The following is a 13442-nucleotide window of genomic DNA, read 5'->3' as shown; positions in this document are numbered from 1 at the left end:
TTTCAAGGACCAACATGCATTCAAAGATCGGTCGGTATAAAGCTAACACAGCTGTCTGACATTTTATGCCGCACCAATCTACATCGTGAACAAACAATAAAAAAGACTTCAATGCAGAACTGGGACACATAATTCCATCAGTTTAACTAATTTCAATGTCTTATCTATGCTTGTATGTTTTATTGCGCACATTAACCTGTGAAATGTTCTATTATATAATAAGATCTGCGGTTTAATCGCTTCTATTTAAATTTCACCGGTGTTAAATAGAAAGCGAATATGAATTGAACGCTAAAATGATCATGTTTCGTTGGCTTTTCATTTGCTATTATTGTCTATCGATTAAATTATTACTCATGCTTCCAACTCCGAGAACGTGCAAATACATCGTAACTGACTATTATCTTTTTAATGTTTAAGTAGCCGCCCATAGGTGATTGACGTATATTACCTTTTTTACTTGTTCATCATGGATTTAAAGTAGAAAGTGCACATATACTGATGAGGACTGGCAGAATATTGCTGGTAATTGATTGAAATTTCTTTATTTAAACGATAGATCTTTCGGTGTTTACAGAGGTTCAGCTTATTCAAACGAGGAAGCTTCCAACTATCAACCGATGTTGCGCGGTACCGGTATTTATTTCTAATCAGTTATGTTAATTAATGTTGTCTTCTTTATTTCGCAGTTATTTTACGTTACAAAATATCTTTTATAAAGGATATACGATGAAAATCCTGACTTTTAAATAAAGGTAGAACATTGACGTTACTAAGTTATTAAATTAAAAACAAAGGATGTATTGTTTATTTATTTTTTTCAACTAATATTCCCATATCAACCGCCTGAAATGTATGTTATGAATTGCACGCATATTTAAACCAAATAATAATGTTCGTCGATACAAATTTACAACGTGAGATAACATCATTTGTGTTCCCACATAATTTACTAGTATTATGCATTTATCTCTTCGTCGTCGAAACATATGGTATGTTGATATTTAATTAAGACGCAGCTTTCTTTCCACACATTCAAATAACAATGTTTCATCCGCGTCATGCAATAATTGGTTTAATGTCGACCAGCGTTTTTCCCTGACGATGTACTGATCCAGCACTGACCCCGAATGTCTTGGGGATGTTATTTACCGGCAATATGTAGCTGTAACTTGAACAAAATATGTTTCTCCGTTTCGTATGAAAATGCAGATAGTAGTCCGCATCTCCCTACACTGAACAGTGTTGCTTACCACAAGACGCGTATATGTTGCCAATGTTGTTGGGGATTATGCTCAAATCAGCAATGGGATAAATGTAGTGTATTCATTCGGGTCTGCTGGCGTTATGTGAAAGGCCATTTCAGGTGAAAAACTGGTTTCAAAGAGATCATGGCCAGAGTTAATCATGTATCTATGGACATAAGTATGTAATGAACATCAAAGAAATTATAATTATATCATTTAAAAAAACTTTGGCAAATCAATCATTTGAGTTATAAATAATCAAAATAATAAATCTGTACAGTAACTGTGAAAAGAAATTCAATTCTTGGTAAGGAAATATATAATATGAGATTATAGTTATATAATTTACTTCCCTTGAAAATAATGGTCTCTAACAAATCTCTATTTCTTGTAGCAAATAATTAAAAGCCACTACCGTGACTGTGATTGACGACTCGAAATGTGCAGCTCAATGAGATACATATGCATGCCAAATATATAAAGTGGCTATGTTCAATATTGAATAATTATCTCCCTTTTTAAAGCTGATTACTTCCCTTAAATTTGTATTTTTTACCGTAGACCGTAAATGATGACCTTGACCTTGACCTTTTACCACAATGTGTTTGTCAGAAACACAATGACGCCTACTGCGCCGCTTTGATTTATTTAACAAAAATATATACGTGGGCAGGTCAGATAACTATGTCCTTTTAAAGCTTATTACTTCCCTTGACTTTGTTTTTTCGACCCTAGACCTTGAAGGATGATGTTCACCTTTTCCACTCAAAATGTGCAGCTCCATGAGATATCAAGGTGCTATCTTCAATATTTAAAAAGTTATGGCCAATGTTAAGGTTTTAGCACGACGCCTACGGCGGACGTCGGACAGCGGACGACGAGCTGGCTATGACAATAGCTCGGGTTTTCTCCGAATACAGCCTCGCTTATAATACATGCGAAATTGTGTGACAGTAACGCGAGTTTATGTTTTGTCAAGTATACGTGGATTCTGTTGACTTTTATGCGACCGTTTATCTTGACATGACAATGCGCATTATGAAATACTGCCTTTAATATTATATTGATTCGATTACTATGGGAGATGATAGGAACACGACAGTACGGATATATTAGTAGCTTAAGTACGCAGAAAGCAATGGGCATTTTTGTTAAGACGTTTGAACATTACATTGAAAGAAATAAAAACGAATATACTTTCTTTTCGTTTGAAATGTCATTAATTTTGTATCGGTGATTTATTTTACCCGATCAAATATCGTATAACCTGTCATACCACGAGTAATACATTGCTTGCTGTCGTATTAACAAGCATCAAAAAATCGAATTCGGGACGATTGACATCATACAAAATAAAGTACTTTCTAATTAAGTCTCGCATTCGAGAATACACAAAGTGCTTATCGCCATGGCCTATGCGGCTGTAAACATTGTGCAAAAACATCCCCTACCGGTATTTGTCGTTGTTATTGAAATTGTATATAGAAATTCGAAAGTCTGTCATTATCGTTTATCACCCCGATCATCGAGGGTGCTCTATGTTTATTTACACCGGTCATAAATATGAAAGAATGGTATTATTATGGCTTTAAATATAGCGCATCTCAAGCGAGTTTGTGGATGTAAGTCAATGTGAACAATATCAGTATAAATGAAGTCGAGACCTTTTCTATTTCAATGAGACAATGACGCATGTAAAGATCAAGTGTTTGTGTACGCTCAAAGAGTCCTGGTTCCACATTCAAAAAGCATCTATCTTAAGATCGGAACAAGTCAGGATTGTGGCTTTTTGGTGTAAAAAACATGGACCTTGGACCAATTCTTAATAAAACTAGTTTATTTTCTTTTTAATAATTTTTCACTTATCATAGTGTAAATAATTTTCACTTGCACATAGATAAAATGGTCAATTATTTAGTTGAATGTTTATCATAAAGATTATTTTGTCTTAAGTGTAATTGCAATTTTTTGTTTTCCGTCAGAGCTTTTGAAATGGACTGACGTTTATGTATATTGTTGTTTGTTTAAATTATCTTGATCACTCGACATTCAACTTAATAAATAACACGTATAAAAACTTAAATAATTTTTTTATACGCCATCTGTACGTGTCGACGCTTGTAGCTTACTGCCGTATTGAATCTGATCAAAATTAATTATGAAGCAGTTGCAACACGAGAGTGATATTTTAGCGGTGTTAACCAGTAATTTATCGGTCCAGCTCGCAATTTTGGAATCGCAAAAAAATGAATTTCTTTGTTATCAAGACTTCAATTGCCTTTAAAGAATCGTCCGCACTGTATACAAAACACATATGAACAAAGCCCACTACTTAAGGTTTCCGGCATGTTCGAATACGAACATTTGTTTTTAACGTTGCAATTCAAGTCAGGCTTTCCCTTCTACCCCACGTATTGTCTCTTCAGCTGACACCACATTGATTCATTTAAGCCTTTTATCTATGGAAGTCAATGAAACTTGTCTAACCCAAATTAGTGGAGACACGTTTAAACGTCTTAAGTTCACAATTGTCATGCACGTTCAATTAGTGCTTCCCAGCAAGTAATATATGCGCCCCATGTAAGCTGTGCAAGAGGGCAAGGAATGTGTTCACCACCCTTACAATTTACCAAGATTTGACTTAAAAACACATTAAGCTATTATACAGTTAGCGTATGGATATGTAGTACGTTACATTCGCTCTATTACCCTTTTTCATTAAGCAGTGTTGTCGTTAAATATATATATTAACAAATGACAGAACAAAAACTTTTAGAAGTAAAAAAAAAAACAAAAAAAAACTGAATCTGTGCCTGGTAAACTCTTTAAGATACGACAGTTCAGTTATTTCTTAATTTCTTAATCTGTCAAACTCTTTGTTAAAGTTTTTGTCAGTATAGTTAACTATTTTAGAGCGGTGATGTAAATGCATCAAGCATTTTCAAGGGTATTTCAAGGACCAACATGCATTCACAGATCGGTCGGTATATAGCTAACAGATCTGTCTGAAATTTTATGCCGCACATCGTGAACAAACAATAAAAAAGACTACAATGCAGAACTGGGGCACATAATTCAGTTTAACTAATTTCACTGTCTTATCTCTGCCTGTATGTTTTATTGCGCACGCTAACCTGTGAAAATGTTCTATTATATAACAAGTGCTGGGGATTAATCGCTTCTAATTAAATTTCACCGGTGTTAAATAGAAAGCGAATATGAATTGAACGCTAAAATGATCTTGTTTCGTTGGCTTTTCATTTGCTATTATTGTCGATCGATTAAATTATTACTCAAGCTTCCAACTCCGAGAACCTGCAAATACATCGTAACTGACTATTATCTTTTTAATGTTTAAGTAGCCGCCCATAGGTGATTGACGTATTTTATCTTTTTAACTTGTTAATCATGGATTAAAAGTAGAAAGTGCACAGATACTTTTGAGGACTGGCAAAATATTGCAGGTAATTGCAGGTAATTGATTTGATACTTTTTTTATTGAAACGATAGATCTTTCGGTGTTTACAGAAGTTCAGCCTATTTTACGCTGTTTCAAACGAGGGATCTTTCAAATGTCAACCGATGTTGAGCGGTGACGGTATTTATTTCTTATCAGTTATGTTAATTGATGCTGTCTTCTTTATACGCAGTTATTATACGTAACAAAATTTCTTTAAAAAAGACGATATTTGGCGTATATCCTGACTTTTAAATAAAGGTAGAAAATGGACGTTTCTTAGTTATTTAATTAAACACAAAGGTTGTTTTGTTGTATTCTTTTTTTCAATTAATATTCCCATATCCACCGCCTGAAATGTATGTTATGAATTGCACGTATATTAAACCAAATAATAATGTTCGTCGATACAAATTTACAACGTGAGATGACATCATTTGTGTCCCCACATGATTTACTAGTATTATACATTTAACTCTTCGTCGTCGAAACATATGGTGTGTTGATATTTTATTAAGACGCAGTGTTCTTTCCACACATTCAAATAACAATGTTTCTTCCTCGTCATGCAAACATTAGTTTAATGTCATATACGACCAGCGTTTTCCCCTGACGATTTACTGAACCAGCACTGACCCTGAATGTCTTGGGGATGTAATTTACCGGCAATATGTAGTTATAACTTGAACAAAATGTGTGTTTCGTTTCATATGAAAATGCAGATAGTAGTCCGCATCTCCCTACACTGAACAGTGTTACATACTACAAGAGGCGTTTATGTGGTCAATGTTGTTGGGGATTTACAAGAGGCGTTTATGTGGTCAATGTTGTTGGGGATTATGCTCAAATCAGCCAATGGGATAAATGAAGTGTATTCATTCGGGTCTGCTGGCGTTATGTAAAAGGTCATTTAATTAAGGTGAAAAGCTGGGTTTAACAGCTAGGCCGAAAAATTGATGCCTTTGATAGTTTTTCCGTGTAGGATATGTAAAGAATGCGTAGGCAATGTTTTAGAAATGTCTTTGAGTTATTGTTCATCTATTTCATGGCAGGGATGTGTATGTTTACTGTAATAAAAAATGTTACAAAGTTTGCTGTTGTAAATTCGTTGTGATCTCACATTAAATTGTAATTTTTTACATAACAATTAATCTTTTTAGTTAAATACGTTCGTTTGAGAAACACATTATAATTTTGTCCAATGAGAGATGAATAACGACGATGTACTCAAATAAAAAATCTGGCATACGTCATTTAAATGCAAATAAAACATATTTGGAAAGATAATTGTTAAGTAAAAACACATTTAAACGTATTCCTCTGGCGAAGTTGTCGATTTTAATCATTATCATTATATTTATCGTAGAATTTTTTCTATAGAATTATGAACGAGATTAATGTTCAAATAGATATGTGTTTTTCATGTTAAAGCAATAAAACAAGTTTATCGCTAGAAGTTCATTCGACGCGCTTAAATGTTAGCTTTATTTACTGTTTCTTATACAAACTCTTTATGTCATTTGATCGTTATAAACAATGTTAAACGGTCTTTACTAACGTCCGTTTTGAATAACAACTAATGGAGATATGTTTAAAAATATATTGAGTGTAGATGGAAATTGTAAGTATAAAAACGTTTATTTTCAATTAATACGTTTAAAAAAAGTTGAATTTTTACACTTTTAACATACAGTTGTCAACGTACATAGGTGAGCGAATTTATAAATTTTAATATTCGGATAATAGTGTGTTAGTAATTTAAGTGAATTGTATTATTATCCCCCCCCCCCCCCCCAAATTAAAAAAATCACATTCCTGAATGGCAGGATTAAGTACTGGATGAAGGATATGGACGAATTCAAAATCTTTTCCAGTCCGGAAAATTCTCTCGAATTGGTTCTCCTTCGTTTAAAAGAAGCGCATCAAATGCAACGTTCGAGCACCTTAGCGTGATTCTTGACGGTGTTCTGTAGGGTAATTTGTTCCATAAACGCGTTGAGGATATTACTTCATTCATTTGTCACTATTTATGGTGTGTAAAATGTCTCCCTCCGCGTAGCTTCAGCGGCAAACAAGTGTAATCCGGGGTTTGAACTTACCATGCCTGATACTAGTATTAGAACCCAATGAGTTTGACTGCTACTATATGAATCAATACATATGTAACTGTGTGACAGTTACGCACGTTTTATGTTTTGTCAAATATACATGGATTCTGTTGACTTTTACGCGACCGTTTATCTTGACATGACAAGGCTAATTATGAAATACAGACGTTAATATAGCATTCGATTAATAGTGGAGAGAATAGGAACACGGGTATATTGGTAGCTTAAGTACGCAGAAAGCAGTGGGCTTTTATGTTCAGACGTTCATTCATTACATTGAAAGAAAGAAAGACGAATAGACTTTCTTTTCGTTTGAAATGTTATAAATTTTGTATCGGTGATTAATGTCTTGTGAAACCCGATCAAATATCGTATAACCTTTCATCCAAAAAGGAATCAATTACTTGCACACGTTTTAACTAGCAAACAATTCAACGAGTTCAGAACGTTTAAACCAAACGCATTCCTTTACCTACGTTTTAAGTCTGTTGTTCGAACACAAAAAATGTGCATCGCCATTACCTATGTGATTGTAAGCATTGTGCAAAAAACATCCCTTATTTGTAATTGTTATTGAAATGTTATAACGGAATTCGAGAGTCTGTAATTATCGTTAATCGGGCCGATCTTCGAGGGTGCTCTATGCTTATTTACACCCGGTCATACATATGAAAGGAGGGTATTATTACGGATTTAAATATAGCGTACCTCAGGCGATTTGGTTTAGGAGCAGCTATGTGAACAATACCATTATAAATGAAGTCGAGACCTTTTCTATTTCAATGAGATAATGACGAATACAAAGATCAAGTGTTTATGCATACTCAAATAGTCCAGGTTGTACATTTAAAAAACATCTGAAGATCGAAACAAGTCAAGATTTTGGCTGTTTGGAGTTAAAATCATGGATGAATTCTTCGTTGAACGGTTTTCAACTGATGTCGGCCTCATTTGTGACTGTATCGTAGTGTTATTTATTTTCATGTTTACATAGTCAAACTTTCAATTATTTCTTTAAATATGAAGATTATTTTGTCGTATACGTTTTACTGTAATTTTCAGGATTTTCCGTCTTAGCTTTTTTATTGGAATTACGTAAAGTGTTTATTGTCCTTTGTGTAAATTTTCATCTTTCACGACACTTCACTAAACTTCTCAACATGCTTACTGTGATTTAATAAGCCATCTGCATCGACATTAGTAGCCAATTTTTTTTATTTCATGTGAACGGTATTAACCAGTTATCCATCGGCCTAGCTCTAACTTTTGTAATCGCAAAAACAAACAAGTGCATGTATTGTTATCGGGTCTTTAAATGCCTTAAGTGAATTGTCATCACTGTATGGAAACCCCATATAAACAAAGCCTATGGCTTATGGTTCCGTCATGTTCGAATGCGAATGTTTGCTATTAACTGTTCAATTCAAGTCAGGTTTTTGCTTCTAACCCACTTCGAGTCTCTTCAGCTGAACCCGCATTGATTCCTTTAAGCCAGTTATCTATGGAAGCCTATGAAACTATTCTAACCCAACATGTACACAATTGTCGTGCAACCTACGTTCAGTAAGTGCAGACCAGCCAGTACATGTAAGATATGCTTTAAATAAATGTTTTGCAAAAGGTCCCATACCTTTTGGTCCCATACGCACTACATATCGATCTAGGGGTATAATTTTACCATATCTTGCCATGCAAGTATATCTATAAAAATCATAACATCACTCGTGTTAGGTCAGTGTTGAGCACATGGGCATTATTGCAAAAAAATGGTGTTACTCACCAAGTATTTCCAAGTATTTCACCTATGAGCATTGTCCTCGTAGGGAAGAATTTTAGCAGTTGGTTTGCTTATTAACTCTGTATTAATATGTGACCCCTGGGGCGATGTCAGTTTTAACACTAGCGACTTATTAGTAATTTGAACAAATGTATAGAAGGCCACTTTCTGACGTTTAAGTTGTTAACATATACATTTACTAAATATCAAAGCCCTGGGCCTTGTTGTTGCAAAGGACATTTTAAAACTGTTTTGCAATATATTCTACGGCTTCGCAGTTTCAGACAAGAAGATTTTATAGGGTTTCGCTCCTGCATTAAGAATAATTTGTGAAGGACAATGTCAGTGCGATAACTTGTTGATGGCGGTGGTTTGTGCAGCGTTTTGAAGACGAATTAATAAGACCAACATGCATTTACTGATCGGTCTGAATCGAGCTAGCACATCTGTCTAAAATTATATGCATAAAGACTTGTATAATAAAGACTACAATAAAGATATGGGGCATATAATTCAAATTGGCAGTTTTGAGCAATGATTGAACTGAATTCACTGTCTTATCTGCGCTTGTACCGCTATGTTTGATGTGCATGTTAACATGTAAAGTGTTTAATTATATAATACGAGCTGGTGATCAATTGCTTCTATTTAAATACCATCGGTGTTCAATAGAAAGCGAATATGTATTGAACGCTGAAATTATCATGTTTCATTTGCAATTAGTGTCCGTCGATAAACTTATTTTAAGCGCCAACTCAGGAAACGCGCAAATACATCGTAACTGACGATTATCTTTTTCAGTTTAAGTAGCCGCCCGTAGGTGATTGACGCATATTATCTTTTTTAACTTGTTCATCGTGGATTAAAATTAAAAACTGCACAGATACTGTTGAGGACTAGCGGAATATTGCAGGTAATTTATTTGAAACGGGCTTCATTGAAACGATAGATATCTGAGTATTTACAGAAGATTACCGAATAAAAAGCTGTTCCAACAAAGAAACCGCCAACTGTCAACCGATGTTGCAAAGCACCGGTATTTGTTTGTTTTTTTATATTAAAGTCAGTTTTCGTATTGCTGTCGTTTTGCTTCTCCTCCGAGAATTATACGTAGGCATATACTAGTACGTGTTTTTTTTCCTCTTGGAATGCGTAGGCTATGTTTAAGAAATGACTTTGACGTATTTTTCATCCTTTTCAACGCTTATATGAGTAAGAATATAAACAATTTTACCAAAATTGCTGTTGTTAATACTTTTTGATATCACATAAAAATGTCATTGTTAACGGTACATTTTTTTTTGTTTGTTAAAACACGTGCGTTTGAGCAAATCGTTATAATTTTGCAAATGAGAGAGAAATGACGACACTTTACTCAAATAAAAATCATGCATCATTTCAATGCAAATAAAACATTTCAAGTAAGATCCTTGTCAAGTATACAACACATTTTAATGTAATTTTACTGTGAAATAGTCGATTCTGATAATTATTATTGTATTAATCGTAAATTTTCTGTAGAATCATGAACGAGATTAATGTTAAAATAGATATGTGGTTTTCATGTTCAAGCAATGAAACAAGTTTATCGCTAGAAGTTGTTTCGACGCGCTTAGGTGTTAAGCTTTATTTACTGTTTGTTATGCAAACGCTAAATGTCATCAGATCGTTATAAACAGTGTTAAACGGTCTTCACGAACGCCCGTCTTAAACAACATTTAATGGAGATACGTTTAAAAGCATTAAGTGTATATGGAAATTGTAAGCATAAAAATGTTTATTTGCAATTAATACGTTTCAAATTTAAGATATTACAGTTTTTACATACAGCAGCCCACGACCTACTTAAGCGAATTTATAAATTTTAAGATTTGGACAAAAGTGTGTTTAAACTTCAAGTTAATTTTATTGTTACCAAATATGTTATATTTTTTAGAATAAATAAATTAATTTATTAACGTTTACAGGTATGTTATAATTGAGGCCACTTTGTCATCTGTCTTCAATTTGATTAGTGAATTTTAAAGCAGTATTGAAGCATTTTTTCCTTTTGGACATTTACTTAATTTTTTGGTTGAAAGTTATGTTAGACAACTCGCATTCCGTGTGCCTATCCCTTAAGGAAGTTCAGAAAAGGCATGATGTATTTAAATGCACAAATGATGCTGTTGTTTGCGCAAATCGTTTTTTAACTGCATTCTTCGTGTATTTTCATTGCGGCTGACTCGTATTTAGGCACTTTCATTCGTCTGAACAAGTATTAAGTATTGTTTATGATATATACATTGCATTTCATTAAACATTCACATGGCTTCGTATCATTCCTGGCATTCTATATGAATCTTGATGATAATTAAAATGTATTTGAACTGACATAGACAAACTAAGACGTTTCTATTGTTGTTTTTTATTTAAAAACAAATTCATTTTTAGATTCAGAGTAAGGCTAACAGACAACGGAAATGACCTCCTTATTACGAAGAACCAAATCGGCCAGTGCCCGACTTTCAAAACAATATTCGGAACCAGATCTTCAAAACACCTTTAACGTCCGGTTTGACTACAGCGACACCTACCTCGATAATGAAGAACTCGATCATCAATTGGAGAATCAATCAGACGAACTAAATCGCGAACGATACCGAGCGGGCGTTGAAGCAGACGAACTTTTGAAGAAAACGAAAAAGGACGCAGACGAGAAAATGCAGTTGAAAAATAAGATTAAGAACAGAAACATGACGGAATCTACCGACAGGGTCACGAAATCTGCAAACATTAAGCGGAAATTGTCGCAGCCCGTTTGCGTTCGACCAAAGTCGACTGTTGCAAAAGAACGTATTGAGGAAGAGTCAGAGGATAACCCGGATGGTAATGACACATTAGACGAAATAGCCGTTGGTATAAAAACAACAGACAACTCAGACAAGCCGAGAGCATTTCACAATTTGACAATGTTCCTCTTAGCCCTACACAGGAGAAAACCGCGGACAGCTCAAAACAAATCTAGCGATAAAAAAGATTACAAAATCGACAGACTTATTGCAAACGAAACTGTTACCAAAAGCGATGCCGGCAATAGACCAGCGATTCAAAATTTGACTCAAACAAGGCCATCAGTGGTGCTATCTAGGAGGCCGGCAAGTTACCACGTTGGCGATGCACGAGGCAAAACGCCGCCCGTTGACACAGATAAGGCTCAGTACGGAATTCACGTCCAGAAGGACTTCACGCGATCCCGGCGGACGCTGGGCGACATCAGCAAGCTGGAACAAGACGCCAAATACGGCTTCGTGAATAAATTCGAGGAGCGCCGGAAACGCCTTTTGGCCGAGTGTCGCGACACCGGTGCCCTTAATGACAGGATTAAGTACTGGATGAAGGATGTGGACGAATTGAAAATTCTCTCCAGTCCGGAAAATTCTCTCGAAAGGGTTCTCCTACGTTCAAAAGCATCGCAGCAAATGCAACGTTCGAGCTAGCGTGATTCTTGACGGCGTTATGTAGGGCGTGTTTCACACACACGTTGAAAATATTACTTCATTTGTCACTATTTAATATTTATGGTGTGAAAATGTTATTGGTCCAAAACCGGGTCACGCGTGAAAATGATGTGAAAATATAATGTAAGTGCTTATGAACAACGAGTTGCGTTTACAAACTTCTCCGAAAATTTAAATCATATGCTACAATATGTTAATATTTAGCCAATGTGAAGAATGAGATTCTACTATTCATAACTGTGATAAATATTTGTGAATAATGTCGTGGTGTATAGTGTCATTTTTGTTTGCATTTCACATGCGTATATGAATGTCCCCGTGAATAATGTAATAATTCATTGAACGGTGCGTTTGCGGCGTGAACTCCGTGTTCATGGTAAAACAAATTATTGGCAGTGACCTCCCCTTCGTTGAGGTTTGAGTAGACTTAATCGAAGATGCGGCGCAATACTTTAACCAGATCCCGTGAACCTGTCGTGTGGAGCGCAACCTGATTAGCGTCCTTAGGCAGCCTTAAGCGAAAGATTAACATTACAGGATCGGTTAAATCCTTTTTCACACGAGAAACTCTTCATCAAAATATTTTGAAATTTCATTTATATTGTGTTTATAACCCTATATCATTACCATAGAACACGTGTTCACAATATTTTTGTTCACTTAAATGTTTTTTTTTCAAAATGCGTTCTCTAACGAAGTGCATGTAACGTTATATTGCTTTGCACCTATCTGTTGGTCGGGCGGATAATCGGCCATACGTTTACCTCGGAGGCAAGGCAGACGCAAAATGGTTTTTAAATGAAAAGGTCAAAGGTCAAGGTCACTTTGAATGATGTCATTGTATTAGTTTCCGCGCGATTTCTATAGATAGCTTTAAACTACGATGATTCATATTGATAACCTAGGAGGAGAGGAAGACGTCTTTTGATTTTGAGGTCAACATATCACAGTGCAATGTCAATGGGCTTGTAACATGACATTCGTTTTCACATAATATATTGAGAACGCTTTTAGCAGCATCATATATAAATGTATAAGTCTTGATAATCGCAGGATTGCTATTGATTTTAAAATTAAAAGGTCGAAGGCCAATGTCACAGTGCATGTACAATGAAAATACAGTTTGTGATCTATCGCGAGCAATATTCTTGTTTATATGTATATTTCGGCTAAAGAGACGCGGTTGGTTTCACGAAATTATGGAAAGCATCGGAGAAACGCCGTGGAACGACGAGGTTGTTCCCTCTGCTTACAGACCAAACGTGTTTTTTTTCATAAAATAACAAAGACTTATTATTCCAAACATGTTTATTTGGTGGTCTCACATCCACCGAGTTTATGGCAACCTGAGAT

General features: G+C 35.1%; 1 protein-coding gene across 8 annotated transcripts; it reads left to right on the top strand.

The window, feature by feature from the left end:
* The first annotated feature begins 353 nt into the window (after positions 1-353).
* Positions 354-12352, top strand: LOC127850484 (uncharacterized). 8 transcript variants are annotated; one of them, XM_052383570.1, is made up of 2 exons: positions 354-525; positions 11023-12352. In XM_052383570.1, exon 2 carries the CDS (start codon positions 11052-11054, stop codon positions 12066-12068), a length of 1017 nt encoding a protein of 338 aa, XP_052239530.1. In that variant the 5' UTR covers positions 354-525; positions 11023-11051; the 3' UTR covers positions 12069-12352. The 8 variants fall into 8 exon arrangements, with proteins under 8 accessions (XP_052239530.1, XP_052239534.1, XP_052239535.1 ...); XM_052383574.1 differs by having other exon boundaries at positions 354-636; XM_052383575.1 differs by having other exon boundaries at positions 502-630.
* Positions 12353-13442: the final 1090 nt, after the last annotated feature.

Source organism: Dreissena polymorpha, chromosome 11 (assembly GCF_020536995.1).
Source record: "Dreissena polymorpha isolate Duluth1 chromosome 11, UMN_Dpol_1.0, whole genome shotgun sequence".
NCBI classification, from domain to species: domain Eukaryota; kingdom Metazoa; phylum Mollusca; class Bivalvia; order Myida; family Dreissenidae; genus Dreissena; species Dreissena polymorpha.
The sequence above is the reverse complement of the archived record's forward strand: the minus strand, read 5'-3'. Positions and strand labels throughout refer to the sequence as shown.